Consider the following 20,235-nt stretch of genomic DNA (forward strand, 5'->3'; position numbering starts at 1 on the left):
AGCAGAAATTATCCTTTAGATCCAACACCACACCAGTATGTGTTCAATTTTGTGGAGTCTTACTTTGTGACAGAACATAAAATATATAGGTTCAGCAGGGGTTCTTTAAAGGCACCATGCAGTTATAGCTCTATGTGTGTACATTCTTGAACAGTTCTTTTTTTTGGGAGTAGATATTTCAATAATACTAGTTTTCCAACCTAGTTTATCACAGTTCATCTTGTTCATTACGCTCACGGGATGAGACCCAACGATGTAGAATCAATTCCTTGAAAGAGGAAAGAAAAAGTGTCCACTGGTTATTAGAGGATCAGCTGTATCCTTAGCTAACTTCACTGCCAATTTTTTATGGAACGGGAGTGGGCTCATTGGCTTATCTCCAGGGGAAGACTCATTACTGCAGATACCTGCCAGGAGTCTCAGGGGTTTCCTGATGGAGCCTTGAGTTCATTCTGAATTCAGACCTATCTTGTCTGTCTGTCCCTTACACACACAATCCATTTTCATATACTTAACATTAATTTCAGGACCTGCTCTGGTAAAGCAGATCTTTTGGTGAATGTTTCAGATTTGGCAGGATTCCTAAGGGCTGCTGGGGCACGTACACTATATATTTTTTTCTTTGTACAATACCATTTCTGTATCATGTCACAAGCTGCTGTTGAAAATCCCCAGTGATTCAAAGGCTTGCTATGTGACATGGCAAGTCGCTGCTCTGGAGATACTGAGAGTTCTCTGGGGAGCATGGAAATGATTGCATGTTTCTTTGGATGCCGGCCATTCTAGATCTGCCAGAAGAAGAATATTAGTCCCTGCAGTGTTCTTTTGGGGCCAGTTTGTCCATTACCAGAGCAGATTAGGAATAGTTTCCATGCATTTGGATATTTCACCATTGGGCAACAGCTGGAAGAAACCATGTGTGTCAAACAAGGGAAATTAATTTGTATTCCACTCTGCCCTAATAATCAGCTTTTAGAGAACTGGATGCACACAGAAACTCAGATAATAATTCAAATATAAACAAAAATATTATCCCACTTCTCATCCCTAGATGCTACACTTTCCCCCCCTAAGCCAGATAGTCATGGTCCATGAAGCTCTAGGACAGTGGTGGCGAACCTATGGCACGGGTGCCAGAGGTGGCACTCAGAGCCCTCTCTGAGGGCATACGCAAGCAGAGTGCCCCCCCCCCCCACATCTAGGCTGGCCTGGGCTGCTGGGCTCGATTATTAGCATTAAATCTAAGACCGAGTTTTGAGGAAGCAGTGTAGGTAACCCTGTTAAGCGCTGTTAGACCCCACTGATTTTCATGCTAAAGGGTGATCCTTTACCTGGGAGCAAGCTCGCTTCTGAGTAAACCCTCCTAGGGTCGTGACTCACCCGTTGGAAGAGTTGCACGGTTGCTTTAAAGCAAAGCCACTGACTACCACCAAGCTTACTTCTGAGTAACGCACGCCTCAGAGCCAACTGTTTTTTCTAAACTAAAACCTCAGTATTCAGGTTAAATTGCCATGTTGGCACTTTGCTATAGCAACAAGTGGGGTTTTGGGTTGCAATTTGGGCACTTGGTCTTGAAAAGATTCGCCATCACTGCTCTAGGAGGTAACCTGGGTTGAGGGGAAGTCAATAATACTACCTATGGTATTACCTATAACTGCCCAATGAGCTGGGTGCCTTAAGGCAGTCACAGACTTCAAGAAACAAATGAAAATCAGACCAGAACTAGCATACCTGAACTTTAATTCTTTTGAGACACTCTGGTGATGACATTTCTTTTTCAGTCATATCAGATGGTTTAATCAGGTAACAGAACATAAGTTCCTGTTGGTAGTAAAATTAAATCCATGTAAATATACTAGGACTCTTTTTTAAAAAACCTAGTTTGATTAAATGTGGATGGGTAATCAAAGTAAGCAATATATTGGTTTGCTTGATATCCCTAAGTAATGGATGCAGCCAGTATGGTTCATTTAATACAGAATTAAGCTTGGGGTCAAATCCCAAATCAGACAAAACTACAAACTGTAAAGTGGCTTGTTTATAAGCCAGGATTAAACTTTGGTTTGGAGTCTTGGTGTGTAAGAAAGGAAGTAATCCATGTTCTGGATGAAATGACAAACTAGAATGCAAAAGTCTGTTCCCACGTCTTATGTAGTGATAGTGGTGGGGAGATAAGGGTGAGTATTCAAACCCAAAGGACTTCCTAGGTATGTTCAGAGTAACAAATCATAATTTGTTGTCATGTCTTTAACAGATAAGAAATCTCAAGCATACTGAGGCTTTCTAAACTTTCCAATTGTATTGCAGCTTTTCTTGTTGCAACCAGAGGTAGCTTAAGGGACTCCTGATATCCTGGGATGAATGTTCAGAACAAGAAATTATAGCAAAAAGAAAAGAAAGAAAGAGTAATGAAGTTCTGGAATCAGATGTACTGGTTTCCCTGCATTCCATTTCTGACCCCTCCCCCCCTCTATGTTAGGACAAACAAAATAATAAATAAATCTTGCACTCTTCTCTTATAGTAAACAAAAACATGTTCAATAATTTTATCAGTCCCATTGACTCGTCTGTTCTAAATATTGTAAAGTACTTCCTCCGCAGACCTTCAAATGAACAGAGAAGTATCAGTGGGATACCTGCTTGTCCCTCCCCTGAAAAAGATTGAAGTTCTCCCACACAAACTGTAAAACTGAAAAGTGCTATACATGTAGTGTAAGACAATTAGATCACTTTAAAAAATAAAAATAAATCTGGATCTGAACATTCCTACTCTTTTCCATGAAAACTGGAACTATAAGTGTGCTTAATAACAGTGGACAATGCAAATTAAACCAGGGAGCAGATGGGTGACAACATTTAAGAATTCTGCTGTCACACCATTAAAGCAACTCCAGCCTGAAGTCTTTGGTGGGGAGGAAAAGAGGGGCAATTTGCACTGGCACCCATAGTCCTAAATCTGAAAATAGGACAAGTCTCTCTCTCTCTCTCATCATTCTCTCTCTCTCACACACGGGATTCAAAAATTATTGCAGCAAGTCCAGGGAAAAACAGGGGTTCATTGTGGCAACCAGGAACAGAATGAAGTTCTATTTAACAGACATTAAATTGAAATTTTCTGTTTAATAATTTACATTACATTTTTTTGCCAAAGAGCTCTCTTTGAGTATCAGTATGTCCACTTTCACTTCACCTAATTTTTCCTGACTTTTTAAAATGATTAGTTCCTTTCATTTGTTACCTTAGAAACATTTGCTGTAGTTCTATTCAAACTGGACAAAGACTTCCAGCTGAATGATCTCTGTGATGATCCTTCAAAGTCATCATTAACTAATTCAACAATCACAGAATAACTGAAAAACAAACAAAAATTATTTTTAGTAGCAAATGGTTTATACATTTATAAAGCCTACTTTATTTCCGTATTTGCTGTTCAGCTACTGTAAGGATTACACCCAGCTTCAAAACAATTTATGAGCAGATGGCTTTTTGGCAATGAGATGTGGAAAGCCATTCTAGCAAACAGAGTGCTGAGTGACCAATTTTAATTCCTTTGCTTCCAGGCACAAGTCTGTCTTGCATGATGTATTATATTTTACCCTAAATGCAAGTATGTCAGTTAACATGATCTGCAGACCATGACACATAACTTTAAGGCTATCCACAGTGGCAAACAAAAATCTTTAACGAAAATGAATTCTCTGTAATTAGCATTCATGTGCATCAGAAATTGCAATTCTCCAAATGTTTACATGTCCTTCAGTCCAGCTGTAGGACTACCAAAGCTACTATACCACATATCTAGAGAATTTCTCTGAAGTCCTTTAGGAAAAGCTTCAAACTTATTTTGTACCCTGGTTGATGATTAAAAAAGTAAAACATCAACCTTCCCAGTGGGATAGTATTTCTTTTGTTACAAAAAAAAATACTATACAAAGCAAAGTGGAAACATAAAGTTTAGTTTTAATTAATGGTGAAAGTTGAGCATAATACTGAAGCAAAGAAATTATTGTATCCAAAACTGAGCACTATACCTGGCATGGTAAAAAGGAGGACCTTTTTGATACAACACTGCAACAAAAAACAAAACACACTCCTTTAGCCTCCATTAGCTGTCACAATATGTATTTTGTTTAAACCAGTCTGATGAACAAATCCTTTAGTTTAACAGACATGTATGCTTGTTCACAAATCCAAGTTATTCTGTGGCTTGTCTCTAACTTATCTTTAAGATGGACCCCTCTTTTAATTGATGGCACATGTACAAAAACTAATCTTTCTCTGAGGTAAATAACATTACTTGTTTGGTACCATTTTTAGGAGACATTCAACTTCTCCACACCAAATCCAAGTCTGCCAACATGACACATAAGAAGCTGTGTGCACAGATATGTGTTCATGCATATTTTCTTGAGGTAAAAATAGTCTCATCCATTCAAAGGGAGAGGGACTTAAGTCAGTCCTACACTTTGCTCTCCTTCAGTTGGCACTACTACTATCATTCTTATTGAGGCAATGTCTATATTTCCTGCTCCTAGAGGAGTCTTTGAGCTCAGGGCTGCATATCCATAAGGCAGCCTTGAAACATATGTGGCAAAGCTAAGTAATCAAAGCATATTCCATGCTCCCGGAATAGGAATATATCAGGCCAGCTCTCAAACTGATTATCTGAGACAGCAAAGATATCGACATCTCTCTCAGAATCAAGTGTACATAAAAAGGCACTATAACTAATGCCGGTGAATGTATAAGAGTGTCTGGGGCAAGCTGGTCCAGCATAGAAGAACAATGTTATTAGATTAAGTAGTAGTTTAAAATGTTGCATGATTTAAAATTCATTTGCTCTTCATCAATTATTTGTGATGGGGGGGAGGGGTTTACTAATCTTGCTTTCTTGGATCTCTTAGAAAGAGAAAGAAAAGAACACCATATATCAACTAAACTCACAATTAGATCCTGCTTAGAGAAATGACACGGGGGATGACTTATCACCCTCAAAGGCTTTCAGGCTAACACAGGAGACATCTGCCTCAAGAGAACAGTTGTTAAAAACGTTGTATATTAAAGGCCCTCATAAAATAAATAATACAAACCTCCAGTAGATTCACGCAATCTTTTCAGTTGCAGTAAAAAGCATTTCATTCATACTGATAATAGACCATCATCAATTAAACAATTTAAATTACTGCAGTGTGCACATGTATTATTCAAAGAGACCAACAAAAAGACAACTGCACTGAGACAGGACTACATCACTCAACACTCAAACAAAACTCCAGGATATTTGAAAAAAACATGGACAATATATTATTTAAGTCATGGAGAAAGCAGACTGAACAGAGGATCATTAGAAACTTTAATACCGTATATACTTGTGTATATGTCGACCCGCATATAAGTCGAGGCACCTAATTTTACCACAAAAAACTGGGAAAACTTATTGACTTGAGTATAAGTCAAGGGTGGGAAATGCAGCAGCTACTGGTAAATTTCAAAAATAAAAATAGATACCAATAAAATTACATTAATTGAGGCATCAGTAGGTTAAATGTTTTTGAATGTTTATTTCAAAGAAAAACAGTAAACTAGCTCCGTAAGTGGAAAAGAGGGTCAACAAGAACAATATGGTATCAACAATAACTTTAAAAGTACAAAAACCTTAGCTTTTTTGTAAGAAAGGATTTTAAACAATTGATCTTACAATAATAACTGGAATGAACATGGCTGTTCATTGTGACTCAAAACCACACTGCTTTTACAGTTCATTATTTTAGTGTACATATTTTTTTAAATTGCACATGGCAGGTGTCATTTTAGAAGGGACATTCACACAACCTGTCAGAGGAGGAATGTTTATGTTAGCAGTACCAACATTTCAGAGTATCTTTAGGAGACCCTCCTGATGATACCACCGAGGTTTGGTGAAGTTTGGTTCAGAGGGTCCAAAGTTATGGACCCTCAAAAGGGTAGCCCCATCTACTATTAGCTTCCATTGGAAACAATGGGGGATCATGGGAGCACCCACTTTGGGGATCCATAACTTTGGCCCCCCTGAACCAAACATCACCAAACCTGGCTCAGCAAGAGATTATCCTGATGATACCAGCCAGGTTTGGTGAAGTTTGGTTCAAGGGGTCCAAAGTTATGGACTGTCAAAATGTAGCCACATCTACTATTAGCTCCCATTGGAAACAATGGGGGTTGGGGCACCCCCTCTGGGGGTCCATAACTTTGGACCCCCTGAACCAAACTTCACCAAACCTGGCTGGTATCATCAGGAGTGTCACCTGAAATTTTGGTGCCGCTAGCCTAAAAACTGCACCCCTAGCTGCCGACAAAGTAAAAACCCTAAAATATTTTTTAAAATACAGCTGACTCGCGTATAAGCCGAGGGGGGCTTTTTCAGCACAAAAAATGTGCGGAAAAGCTCGATTGATACATGAGTATATAAAGTATTTCACCTTCCATGCCTAAGAAACTCAACTGAACTCTAGTACCTCAAACGAGTTTCATCACTGCAATATCAGCCATCATTCAAATCCAGAGCTGTGGTCTCCAACCTATGGCCCTCCAGATGTTCATGGACTACAATTCCAATCAGCCCCTGCCAGCATAGCCAATTGGCAGAGTTTATCAGAATTTTAGTCCAGAAGGCTAGACTGTTAATGTTTTAATGTCATTTTGCACCATAAACCATCTTACAGCTCCTTTGTCACAAACAATATGTAAAAAATAATTCTGGAAAGTAAAATACTCACAGAGATCAGTTCCATATTTCAGTCCAACTTTAGGAACCCACCCTTTGCATCGGAAATAGTGATATGCCATGTATGTAGCCCTAAAATTGGGCTGCGCTTCACTGAATAATTCCCATAGCTTCAAGATAGATAACGGTGCCTAAAACCACAACCAAATGCAGTCATGTATGGGATAATATGCCATACTATTGCTCACCCCCCAAATGATTTTAGATACTCCCAAAACTTAGTTATTTATGTTTATGTTAATTAAAGTTGTGAAAATATGCAGTACCCACAGGTCAAACATGAAGACAGACCATTAATGTTATTCAGTATACAAACAGTGCTCTAGCTGTCACTACTGAAAACTCCAGAGCCAGGATATTCCAAAGGGATGTACCCCTGGTAGAGGCACCGTTTCCTTAGCAAATTTGTTCAAGGCATTCTAAAAACAACTGCACATTCCACTGACCCGGCACATTCCACTGACCCTAATACTCCCTGAACCTATATATTCCCTGATATATAGGTTCAGGATTGCAGCTAAAGATTTCCCACTTAAGCTAAAAGCATTAAAAAACTACTAGTGAACATTATCTTACCCTTTAAAAGTTGGCAAAAGACAACTTGCAAACCAACATAAAGTGTCCATTGTCATGTGTTAGTCAGCAATTCCCAAAGCAACAAATCAATTCAGTGTACCACCTACAAATGACCAGAAGAATTATCTTACCTCATTGTAATAAATACTTAAACATCCCAGGGCATACACCAAGAAAAAAGCCTAAAAAGAAACAATAAATTGAATTATTCTTGGTAGACCATATGATTTTCAGAGTACTGCCACAGATGCGTTCTGAATAGCATTAAAAAACAGGTGGGTGATAGGGGAAGACAGTCAAAGCAGCATGGGATTTTAAAGCAGATCATGCCTAATGGCATTATTGTCCTTTTTATTGTATAATAATTTACGCAATAAGAAATAGGACTAGTCATTCCTGATATAAAATCAATTGATTTCTGAAAGGTGAATATGTTATTGTTAAGCAAATGAAGGGGACTACTGCTAAGGGAGTAGTAAAATGGCAAGAATCATATTTAAAATGCACAGGAAAACACAATATGGGATGAGAGGAATGAAGAGGGCCGCAGTGCTCTAAAGTGCCCACAACTGTGATAGTGATTAAAGCAGAAATCACTGGTTATCAACATGTCTAGTGAGCCTGGTTGCTGATAAGCAGCAATTCTCTCATGTCAGACAACCTGCATGAGCAAACTATTACTTTGCTACTCTACTCAAGGCACTGCCATTTGCTCCATAAAGACATGCAGCTGGAAAGACAGTCTCTGAATTGACAGTTCTGCAAGGCTGAATGGATTTATATTTATTTATTTATTTATTTATTTATATTTTAGATTTATAGGCCGCCTCTTCCCCAGAGGGATAATATGGCTTTTTGAAAGTTATATGGAGATCACCATTTATTTAAAATACTTTCTATTCATGGACGAGGATCTAAAAATGTATAATGCTATATATTTGCTCTGTCAGATTACCAAGCATGGCATGAATATTGTATGTGCGCAGGAGAAACCTTACCTCTTCTAGACTGAGCTGCAAGTATTCAAAAATCCTAAATGGATTTCTTCTGCATACTAACTTTTCTCTTTCGCTCAACTACAACAAAGTAGTAAAACCAAGTTATAAAGCAGTAATCATAATGTTTTATTGAGTTATAATCAGCTAAGAGCTTGCCAGAATCCTAAATTGTACCTCTTTTCCCCATAAAACCATTTTTACTTTTGCTTGCATCTCCCTCTAAGCAGCTCAATCATGTCACAGCAGGGTCTTCAGGCAGAGGTATTTTGAACTCTCTGGATACCACTGGCTTAGCTGCATTGATGTCCCCTTGGAGCACCTGCATTCTCAGAGGTTCTTCAAGGCCCTTCAAAGTAAAATTTCAGCATTGATGAACAACTTGTGTCAAGTTGACCTTGCCTTAGGGCTTAGATACAACTTACTTTCAAATTACACTATGTAAGTGTCATTAGAAGAAGAGTTTGGATATATATCCCCCATTTCTCTCCTGTAGGAGACTCAAAGGGGCTTACAATCTCCTTGCTCTTCCCTCGTCACAACAAACACCCTTTGAGGCTGAGAGAGCTCCGAGAAGCTGTGACTAGCCCAAGGTCACCCAGCTGGCGTGTGTGGGAGTGTACAGGCTAATCTGAATTCCCCAGATAAGCCTCCACAGCTCAGGTGGCAGAGCAGGGAATCAAACCCGGTTCCTCCAGATTAGATACATGAGCCCTTAACCTCCTATGCCACTGCTGCTCCAACATGGTGTAGTGGTTAAGAGCAGTGGACTTTAATCTGGAGAAATGGGCTTGATTTTCCCACTCCTCCACCTGCAGTTTGCTGCGTGGTCCTGATCAGTCAGTTTTCTCAAAGGCCGTTTCTGCACGGCCCAAATACGACGGCCTGGGGGCGGTAAAAACGCCGCCCCCAGGCTTCCGCTCGCATGCCGCTACTGTAACGCAGCAGCGTTTTAATTGAATGCGCTTCCCTCCAAGCAGGGCGCGCCTCAGGTCGCTTGCAACAACAACCCTTTTTTAAAGGGTTGTTATTAGAGAGGGAGCGTCTGCCCTGCGGCGCTGCGCGTAACCGCGCCGCAGGGAAGACGCTGTTCAGCCTCCCCCCTTCCATTTACCGTGTCCTCCTCGTCGTCTGCGGGGCGCCGCGAAAGCCCCGCCGACACTGTCCTCCTAATCTCCAGGGGTCGGAGGGCAGCGTGGGCATGGGCTGTGACACCCCGCAGGCGCACGGTGAAGGACACACGTAAGTGGGAGGGGGGAGGGGGAACAGGCGGCCCTCGCGTGCGGAGTCGCCTGCCTTCTGCCGGCCTCCCCCTCGCCTGCTCGCACGCCTCGCGTGCGAAATAGCTTCCGCCTACCTACGCCGGCTTAAAACTCGCCGGCGTGGGGGCTTAATTGGAGGCCGTGCATAAACGGCCAAACTCTCTCAGCCCCACCTACCTCAGAAAGTGCCTGTGGTTCAGGGGAAGTGAAGGCATTTGAAAGCCACTCTAAGACTTCTTATGGTAGAGAAAAGCAGGGTATAAAAACCAACCCTTCTTCTTCTAAGTGAGAATCAGCTTAAATTGTTCCAGAGGTTTTTTTAATTAAAAGGTTTGTATGCCACATTGTCACGTTTTCTTAAACAGAAAGGTTTGAAAACATTATACTGTTTTCCCCATATCCTACAATCCCAGGCCAACTGCATTATTTTGTCTTACTGGGAATCTTTGTTGGATTCAAATGTTATCATATTGTGCAATCTGCTTAACAACTGATTTAGAGTTTTTTAAAAATCATACTTGTAATCTGTTTTGAGTCCCATTGAGAAAGGTGGATTATGAAAGAAAATAAGTAAATAAATAAACAAAATACATTTATAAGGGGACAAATGCATACTATTAATGTTTAAAGTTTTTTTATGCAATTGCAGGGCAGACAGTAAATCTAGCTTGTTGCCTTACATGTGATTTCTCATATTCTTTTTCTTCTTCTGGACTTAAATCAGATTCTTGCACCAGTACAAACTCCTGGTGATTATATTCTTCATTACTCAAAACAGGAGATTCTTGTTTGACACAATCACCTTCCTTGCTGTCATCATGCAAACTGGATGGACTTTTTGGAGAATGTGTCTTAGATACAGCTTCAAATCCTGTTCTGTCCAGTTCATTAGAGCCATATTTGCCCAATGGATCACAACATGGATCCCCTTCCAGACAGACTGCTTGATCCCCGTTAGTTTCAAGAGAAGTCACTGCTAGCTTTGGCTCAGCAGTCTCCATTGCTTCTGTTTCTTCATTCCAAAACTCACTAGTTTGTTCAGCTTTTCCCTCTAGACAAAGTGGTTCAATGTAATTTTGAAGGAATTTGTTTATAGTGCAGTCATCGAGTTCCTGCTCCTTCATGCGGCTTTTAGCCCAGTCTACATAACGCTGGAATCTAGGACAAAAAAAAGGTAAAGGGCCACAGAATGCAAAATCCTTTAACAAGACACGATAATTCAGCAGTTTTACACAATAATGATACACAAATGACCATGTTTCCATAGCCTTTCTATTACAGTCCAAATACTTTTTAAATTTAAGGATCAATGTGGCAAAACTTCCTATAAAGAACTACAGATGCTTTGCTATTAATATTGTTCACTGTAACTTTTAATCAACATGAGTCAACTGATCCTCAAACAGAAATGCTGTCAATAATCTACATGTAGAACAGTTAGTCCATTTGGGCTCCTCAGATTTGCATGGATTTTGCAAGATGCCATTTGCACCGATCCAGGCTCTTACTCCTAGGCAGGTATAAATTTCTACACTAAAACCAACTGTCAGTCAGTTAGAGCAAACCAGATGAAATCAACCATATCGGGTGCATTTAAGAAAATGGAAATCAATTGTTTGAATTACTTGATTTGTTTGCATTAATAATTTCAGTATCTGACGACCTTTGAGGTAAGACATTAGAACCCCCATTTTACAGATGGAGTTACAAGCCTAAATATACTTGGCAGGTCAAGGCCCAGATGGGATTCATCTTTCAAAACTAACCCACTATCCATTGGAAAAGATGGGCTTCCTATATCAGCGGTTCCTACTAAATGATGCCTCTAAATTAGCACAAAGACTGTACAAGGATGTGTGCTATTCCTTGCTCTCTTCTGCATGCAATACTGATCATCCAGAAATATAAGGAAATCTGTCTTTTGTGATGAACAGAACTCACTCTTTATCTACTTGGGTGCAACAGAGTTCCAAGAAGGTTGGCGTGATCACATAACTCACTACTAGGAAGCTGCAGCAATATTAGGGAATGTTTTGAACCACCCCTTGCATAATGACAGGCTGCCTACAGCTGGGAAAACCTCCAGACATATCACATAGGCTGGCTCTCACTTACATGGCATCTTTTGGCCTTTTGGCCCTTAATCATTTGGGACATGTATATTGTTTCTGGTAAAAATTAGACTTTGATACTGCTTATTAACCTCAACAATCAGAAAAGGTTACAAGTACTGAAATCTTTTGACTCTTCAATCACCTAAGAAGGGAAAAAAAGCAATTGCGAAGGGATTTCACAGTCTGTGGTTGTAGAAGCAAAAACAAAGAAGTAAATCAGACGTCTCCAAAGTGGAACCTGGTGAGTGTTTTTCAAAAATGGCCAGGACCAGCTGCAACTTTTGTCCAAGGGTTCCTGAATGGCCACTTGACATTTGAATGGTTGGGCAGATTTTTACCAAAAACCCACTGGTCCAGCAACCACAGCACAAGGATCTTCACTGTGTGGCTGAACATAAGCTATGTATAAGCAAAGAAAATACTTTTAATTAATTTAAAACATGTATTCGTCACCTTTCAAGCTTATAAGAATTCAAAGCAGCTTACAATGCAAATAATAATTAAATGCATAAATACATACATAAATAAAAGCCGCTAGTTAAACTTTTAAAAAATACATTCATTTTAAAAGGCACACTTCTAAGCAGAGTTTCTGCCTGAAATTTGAAGGGTTACTATTAGAATAATTGATAAGTTTAACAATTTCTGGATGGCTCCCTCTCCTGTTGCAACAATTTTGTGGCTACACCCACCATCCCATATCAGAATTCCAAAGGTGTTTGCAGGCTCAAAAGTGACCACAGTAGTCAATAATAAGAAACATACATTTTTTAAAAAAGAATTCAGCTATGAAGAAATTTTACACTGGGTTTCTTCTGTTAATAGGTCATGATACTTTGTGAAATATTGCCTCATATTTTTAACTTTCAGAATGTTACAGTTGACTGATTTGTAGTTTTCACTGTTAATATATTAGTTACAGTTCAAAACAACAAAGGGGACTGTACTTACTTTTTTGAAGAAATTACAGGCATGTTTAACCTGGCATCTGTAATGTAAAGATAGATTGTTTTGTACTCTGTTATAAAGATTCAAACCACAACAGGGTTTCCAAGAAATTATTCAAAAAATAATATAATACAAGGACAATTGCAGCCTGCTAGCCCTTTTCTCCTGAACTGATATTGTTGGTTCCTCCAATTATTAATCCAGATTACATCATTCTACAACCACTGTACTCCACTGCTTGTTCTTTTGCCCTTCTATCAGTTTAAAAACCTGGCTTGTATGTTTTTCCCCTGATTTTTAAGATAACTGCCTTACTGTGTAGACAGGTAAAGTGTAAATGATGAAGCCATTGGAATAAGCCTTACTTTTCTTCTGTCTCCTTGCCCTATATGTGAACAGGTGCTATTTATTTACTAGTGGTATTACAGGCATAGGTCCCTAAGAAATCATTAAAAATTAAACCACCCACCTCTCTTGAGATTGCAAATGCCTTAGCAGACCAGGTGCTCGGGAGCAGCAGCAGCAGGCCACTGCTTTCACATCCTGCATGTGAGCTCCCAAAGGCACCTGGTGGGCCACTGCAAGTAGCAGAGTGCTGGACTAGATGGACTCTGGTCTGATCCAGCTGGCTTGTTCTTATGTTCTTAGAGTGGAACCAAGAGTGGAGGTATGGAGAAAAAGGGTGGATAGATGCCTTGGAGGACAACAGAGGCTGCTACACAGTTTTCCTTCCTTCTCTAACCTAGCATACTTTCCACACCTGCCGCCTCAGGCCATGTTGCCACAGAAACCCTAACCCTGTCTGCCCAACGTAACACCTCCACCCAAAGGCAAGCACTATGTCACCATGACAAAAAAAGAGGAGAGTTGGGAAGACAGGTGGGGCTGCAAATGAAGGAAATAAATAGGAAACCCTTGGAAGAGGAGAGATCAGACCTGGAACTGAGATGGGGGGAAAATTCAAGAAATGAAACTGGGGATGGGGTAGAACAAAAGTGGGAGTGCATGCCTGGGAAAAGCACCTGATAGCTGCCTCACAAGTTCTCTGGTTGGAACTTTTCCTGGAATTAATTGAGGAAAGCTCCACGAGAGGCTTCGATTATAATGTACATGTATGCGGCAAGGAATCACAAACTTGTAAAATATAGAGAGAGATACTAAGCACTTGCTCCTCCACTTCAGTTGAATGGGTGTGCAACCATAAGGGCCAGATTACTTTATATACAAGTGGGGCTCAGTTCCAGAATCTCATTGAAACTGACCTAAGTATCAGATGAAAGTAACTTGAAATTAACTAGAAGACTATTTTGGGTTCAACTGTCATACTTCTGGAGGCAAGGAAGAAAATTATTCCATCTTGTTGAATTAACAGACATACCTTTAGTTTATTAGGACAGGCCTTTTGGGATTTCAAAAGGTATGTATTATCTTAAGCTGGCATACAGAACAAATACTCATTCTTCTGATTCCTGCAGATTGTTTGGAGTAATTCTTCAGAAACCAAAATGACCTTGGATGCAACATCTTAAAGGCTTATTAGCCTTGCATGTAAACCTTTTAAAAGTTGACCTTCTTCATCACTTCATAGGCAAGAGAAGCTTAATAGCACTGCTGTAATATCGTGTCCACAAATATTACTCTCCTGCTATCACAGTTTGAAAGACTGAGTCAGATAGAACGAAGTATATAATAGTTGGACCAGTAATATTAATTCAGTAGCACATACTTTACCTTGCCACTTAACAACCAGTCCTGGATCTGAAATATCATATTCTGGTCGACTTCTTGAAAGAATACCTTTCCCAAAAAATCCCTTTAAAAAAAGGAAAGAAAGAAAAAAAAGAGAGAAGATGACTGTTACTAAGAGCCAACAATCTAATTCAACATGCAACATAAACCTGAACTGGATCTCAAGAAGGCGTACAAGTGATTTCAGAGTTACATCTTTAATACATTATTCAATAAACATTGTGGTTTCTATTCAAATTCTAAAGTTCCAAAAAAGCATCAAAACAAATCTTAAAGTCTTTTTCAAACATAGAGGTGATCTAATATGAAATACTGGTTTGTATCCAGCTTCCACCAAACTGTCTGCTCTTTCAGATATCATGGGGGATCGGGGTTTTAAAACATATCTATAGCAAGCAGTGATGGTCAGGGAAAGTAGACTTCTTTGCAGCTAAATGGACTAGAAAGTTAATGAAACAGAGGGTTCTGTGCTTCAGTGCAGTGGTGTAGCGGTTAAGAGCAGGTGCATTCTAATCTGGAGGAACCGGGTTGGATTCCCCGCTTGGCTGCTTGAGCTATGGAGGCTTATCTAGGGAATTCAGATTAGCCTGTGCACTCCCACACACGCCAGCTGGGTGACCTTGGGCTAGTCACAGCTTTTCGGAGCTCTCTCAGCCCCACCCACCTCACAGGGTGTTTGTTGTGAGGGGGGAAGGGCAAGGAGATTGTAAGCCCCTTTGAGTCTCCTACAGAAGTGAAGGGGGGATATAAATCCAAACTCTTCTTCTTCTCCTTCATTTGCACTACTACTTGGCAAGCCTACATGGGTTGTATCACCCAGTATAGTTTGCCTAACTACAACTAGGGTTGCCAAACTCCACCTGGTAACTATCTCCTGGGATTACAACGGATCCCCAGGTGAGAGATCAGTTCACCTGGAGAAAAATGGCTGCTTTGGATTGTGGAGTTTATGGCATTATGCCCTGCTGAGGTTTCTCCCCTCACCAAACCTTGTCCTTCTCAGGTCCCCCCCCCCCCCCCGCCCCCGGTATTCACCAACCCAGAACTGGCAACCCTAACCAGGATGTATTCCCAACTATTCAGATAAGAATAAAAATATGTATTAGGTTAACTGCTAAAATATTGTCCAAAATATCTTAACATGGTTTCATGAAAAATGGTTGTTATATAAAGAAATTGAGTTCTGTCATAATCCAGTATGAATTGTTTAAATGTCAGAGGTTACACGCACAAGACAGACAACAGATAATACTACCTTGCTGTACAGCTGTTCTATATCCTCAGGATTCCTCACAATTATATTCTTGTTAATAATTTCAGCTTGGCATATTCTGTAATCTCTCCCACAAACACCATCCCATGGGACAGAAATAGGAAAAGGTGAATCATAGGATTCATAAACTTTTCTCTTCCTTCTCGGGGGATGGAAAACTGCTTCTGCCATTTTGTATTATCCTTCTTCCTCAGCAGCACTCATCTATGCAAAAAGAAAACAACATGGAACACTTTTGAAACAAGTAACTTCACTTAAGTCAGCACACTTTTCTTTGAACTGGCCATACATTAATTTCAGTGCAATGAGAAGTATCAGGATGCCAGCCTTAATTGTTTGTGGACCATAAAAAAACATGCCTCTGATTCTGCAGTAACTATAGAACAATGATATGTGTAGAGCAAGGCATTAAAAGGCTCCATGCCTACTTACTGCCTACTTGCTTACACCAGGAAGAGATCACTGTCAGTTTGAAAGACCCAAGTGGAGGGTTTTTTCCCGCGGCCCCGCCCCCGCTGCAGCGAGCGGGCGCTTCCCGGGCCCGTGGCCGGCCAGGGCGCGCCGCCGGTTCTCTCCGCCCCCGCCCCCGCCCTCGCCCTCGCGAGGCGGGCGCTTCCCGGGCCCATGGCAGGCCAGGGCGCGCCGGGGGCTTCTCCCGCTGCTGCTGCCGCCGCCGCCGCCGCCGCCTACGGAGACGGGGATTCCGCTAGCCCGCCTCGCGGCCAGCAAGGCGGACGCTTCCGGGGCCACACCCCCCGCCCGGCCGGCCGCGCATCCTGCAGTTATATATAGCCCAGGCATGACTGGAGGTGTGTATCTAAGGGTTGTTGGCCCATAGGTATTGCAGGTGAAAGGACAGCATGAGAAGGGCTTGGTCGGGGGCAGATGAAACCACGAACCGGTCCTGTCTAGATGTCTCAGGTGCACTACAATCACAACCAGAGGCACGCACTGCCGGCAAGCATTTATCAAGCACCCCGATCCCCGGGATATGCAAAGAAAAAAGAAGCAGCTCTCAACTAATATGCAGTCTAACGACCCCCTACTTTTCCATCGACTCCTGGGAGCTACGGGCAGAGAACTGAGTCCAAACAGCGATTCACCCGAAGTGAACAGGAAAAAGGCTGCCCACACTATTCTGCAGCACCGGAAGAAGAAAACGGCTCCCCGACCAAGCGATAGAGAAGTTCCTTACAATGTGCACTTCCGGTTTTCATTAAGTATATGTGGACAAATATGATCTAAGATTGCAAACAAACTGACCAGAATCGGCATCTCTCTCTCCTCTTGAAAGGCTTTGAGATAATAACGCACTGTCCCACCCCGCTCACTGGCTGAGTTGTCTCCCTCACCAGCTTAAAAAAATCTGCAACAAAATGGGTGCTCAGGGGTGGTTAAATCTCTTCTGGAACAAAACAGAGAGCAGACCTGTTAAAATTAAGCATTTTGTACACAGTGTTATTTGTCTGTTTATTTTATTTATTGATATCTTAGATTTTGAATTGCCCACCCCCAAAAGGGCTCTGGGCGGTGTACAGATGGCCAAAACAATATTATACACAATAGGCCATTACATTACACACCATAAAATACATTAAATAAGTTAAAACAATTTACAGTTTATACATAAGAGTTTTGAAGAATGAGCACCTGGCGCCTTAACCACCACATCTCCCATCTGCGGCATTTCTCCCTGTGCAGAAGCCCAGCACATCAGGGTGAAAAACGCAACTCTTTGGTAAAGAGCACAACCCCACCCCCACCCCCACCCCCCGCCATCACGATTGACGAGAGTCTGTAGTCCTGCCTATTTTATTTACCCCTTAATTCCATATTCTTGCTGCTTTGGTCTCCTATACGGAAGATTTTATCATCCACAAGCGGGAACCAGACATTGTCTTGAGAAGTAGTCCCACTGTTATTCTTTGCTTGCTCCCTTTATTACGGGACACTGCAGGGATGGCGCGAATTACGTTGTGATCATAATTGCGACACTTCCCCACCCCCATCCCGGCTTTGCAAAGGAAGGGGAGAGCCAGCAGGGCGCTTGTGGAGATGGGCAGAGTTTTCCCCACCCCCATGGGCACCCCCTGGCTTTGCAAAGGGCGGGCAACAGGATCTCAGCTTTACTAGGGAGAGGGTGAACCAGCAAGGTGTCTGTGAACATGGGAGAGTCCTCCACATCCCCATAGACACCCCCCCCCCCAGCATCGTGATGCTGGCTTTGCAAAAGGGAAGGGAAACCACCAGGGTGCCTGTGAAGACAAGAGAATTCTCCCCATCTCTATAGGCCATGGTTAGGGAACCTTTAACACTCAAAGACCCATTTGGACCCGTTTTCCATGGGAAAAGAAAACACTTGGAGCCGCAAATAATTTTTGACATTTAAAATAAAGATAACACTGTATATATTGGGCTTTTTTACCTTTTACTCCACTCATTCTGAGAAGCGCATGGATGCACCCGCCCTGCTGCCTGCAGGGCGGGCAAGGATGGGGCCAGCTGCTCGGCCTTGCCGGCCGCTGAGAAAGCGCCCACCCCGCTCGAACAAGGCAGGTGAGAGGGGAAGCCCGCAGCCGGCCACGGGCAATTGGTGCGCCCGCCCTGCTGCCTGCAGAGCAGGCAAGGATGAAGCCGGCGGCTCGGCCTTGCTAGCCGCCGGGAAAGCGCCCGCCCCGCTCCAACGGGGCGGGCGAGAGGGGAAGCCCGCGGCCCAGCCGGCCACGGGCAATTGGTGCGCCCGCCCTGCTGCCTGCAGGGCGGGCAAGGATGAAGCCGGCTGCTCGGCTGGCGGAGCCGCGAGTGCAAGGGCAGAAGAGCCGCACGCTGCTCTTGAGCCGCGAGGTTCTCTACTCCCCGCTATAGGCACCCCCCCTCCCCAGTTTGCAAAGCCGGGATTCTGGCTTTGCAAACCAGGGAGGGGAAGCCCAGGAAAAGACTGGGGCTGGGTGACAAGCGTGCGCTCTTCCCTGGCCTTGTCTCCGCTCTCCAGTCTACCTTCCTAGACCTGCTGCTGGCTCTTGAATCCAAGCGCTGAACGTAGGGGCATTCCCCACTTACCATTTGGCGCGCGCTACTCCCAGCGCTTCCCAGCACGAAGCGATTTATGCCACGGGGTTGCGTTTCCCACTGCCTCCGCCGCTTCCGCGCCAGGCAGTCAGAAGGTGCCGTTCCTTCAGCGCCAAAAATGACGCACGCTGAAGGGGCGCCGGAGAGCCGCAGCCGCCGGGCGGCTGCGTGGGTTGCCGCCCTTGCAAGCGGGGAGTGCCGCTGGACCCCGCCAGCTACTTTCCTCGAGAAGCCAGCAGCAAATGGTAAGTGGGGAAAGCCCCGTGAATTAAATTTAAACCAAACCGTTTGGACTTTTCATGCAGGGCAGGGGGAAACTGGGCTCCACATTTCTTCCTTCCACCTTACTCACCGCTTCCACATAAGAAGCCGAAAGAGTTTGCTTTAAGTTTATATAAATTAACTTAGTTCCAGGCTAACAGAAGGGAGTGAAACTGACCCACTTCTCTCCCCACCCCCCTGCTGCCACAGCAGGAAGCTTACAGAGTTTGTTTTAAGCTTAGTTATGTTTAACTTGGTTATAGGGCAAGAAGTCAGGAGGAGATTCGGGGACAGGACAATGCCAGGGAAGGGATTCTTTCCCTGGCCTTGTCCCCACCCCCCCCCAGTCTCCCTCCTACTCACCTGCTGGGAAGAACTCAGTTAAAGTTGCTGCAACTACAGGCGTTGCAGCTGAGGTTTGACTGCAGCAGGGGTGGGACTGGGGCAGTGGCAGGGTGGTGGCCAGTGTGTTCCTGCTAACTGATGCCCAGGGTAAGAACCCTATTTGCCCTTTCACCCACATTATGCCCTGGATAGTAATTCAGGAGGTGGTAGGCATCTGTCTTTGCATTATTCTCCCAGTTTCTCGTGAAATTAAGATAGCATATGCTGCCGTAGTTCTGGAAGAGCTGCTTCTAGTCCCCATAAGAACATAAGAACAAGCCAGACCAAACCAAAGAATATAAGAACATAAGAACAAGCCAGACCAGACCAAAGTCCATTTGGATCAGACCAAAGTCCATCTAGTCCAGCTCTCTGCTACTCACAGTGGCTCCACCAGGTGCCTTTGGGAGCTCACATTTGGATGTGAACGCAATGGCATTCTGCTGCTGCTGCTCCCTTCAGCACCTGGTCTGCTAAGGCATTTGCAACCTCAGATCAAGGAGGATCAAGATTGGTAGCCATAAATCGACTTCTCCTCCATAAATCTGTCCAAGCCACTTTTAAAAGCTATCCAGGTTAGTGGCCATCACTCACCCTCCTGTGGCAGCATATCTTAAACACCAATCACACGCTATGCGGAAAGAAGTGTTTCCTTTTATTAGTCCTAATTCTTCCCCCCAGCATTTTCTGGCAATGAATGCCCCCTGGTTCTAGTATTGTGGAGAAAGAGAGAAAAATTTCTCTCTGTCAACATTTTCTACCCCATGCATAATTTTGTAGACTTCTAATCATATCCCCCCCTCAGCTGCCTCCTCTCAAAACTAAAAGAGTCCTAAACGCT

The 20,235-nt window shown here is 42.8% G+C and overlaps 1 protein-coding gene across 6 annotated transcripts; it reads right to left on the reverse strand.

The window, feature by feature from the left end:
* Window positions 1-166: 166 nt before the first annotated feature.
* Window positions 167-17,046, reverse strand: TSEN2 (tRNA splicing endonuclease subunit 2). 6 transcript variants are annotated; one of them, XM_048489704.1, is made up of 12 exons: window positions 16,944-17,046; window positions 15,663-15,884; window positions 14,390-14,471; window positions 12,662-12,698; window positions 10,277-10,754; window positions 8,338-8,415; window positions 7,471-7,521; window positions 6,756-6,894; window positions 4,032-4,068; window positions 3,239-3,350; window positions 1,732-1,821; window positions 167-268 (listed from the first exon to the last, which is right to left on the reverse strand). In XM_048489704.1, exons 2-12 carry the CDS (start codon window positions 15,849-15,851, stop codon window positions 209-211), a joined length of 1,353 nt encoding a protein of 450 aa, XP_048345661.1. In that variant the 5' UTR covers window positions 15,852-15,884; window positions 16,944-17,046; the 3' UTR covers window positions 167-208. The 6 variants fall into 6 exon arrangements, with proteins under 6 accessions (XP_048345661.1, XP_048345660.1, XP_048345659.1 ...); XM_048489703.1 differs by lacking the exon at window positions 16,944-17,046 and adding an exon at window positions 16,727-16,823; XM_048489702.1 differs by lacking the exon at window positions 16,944-17,046 and adding an exon at window positions 16,701-16,817.
* Window positions 17,047-20,235: the final 3,189 nt, after the last annotated feature.

Source organism: Sphaerodactylus townsendi, linkage group LG03, assembly GCF_021028975.2.
Source record: "Sphaerodactylus townsendi isolate TG3544 linkage group LG03, MPM_Stown_v2.3, whole genome shotgun sequence".
Classification (NCBI taxonomy): domain Eukaryota; kingdom Metazoa; phylum Chordata; class Lepidosauria; order Squamata; family Sphaerodactylidae; genus Sphaerodactylus; species Sphaerodactylus townsendi.

Coding starts and splice junctions, on each gene's coding strand:
- TSEN2 (XM_048489704.1), bottom strand. CDS start 15,851: ATGGCAGAAGCAGTTTTCCATCCCCCGAGAAGGAAGAGAAAAGTTTAT. Junction 7,522..8,337: donor TGCAGCTCAGTCTAGAAGAG/GTAAGGTTTCTC, acceptor GTTTCTTTTTAG/GCTTTTTTCTTGGTGTATGC. Junction 269..1,731: donor TCAAAAGAATTAAAGTTCAG/GTATGCTAGTTC, acceptor TCCTCTTTCAAG/GAATTGATTCTACATCGTTG.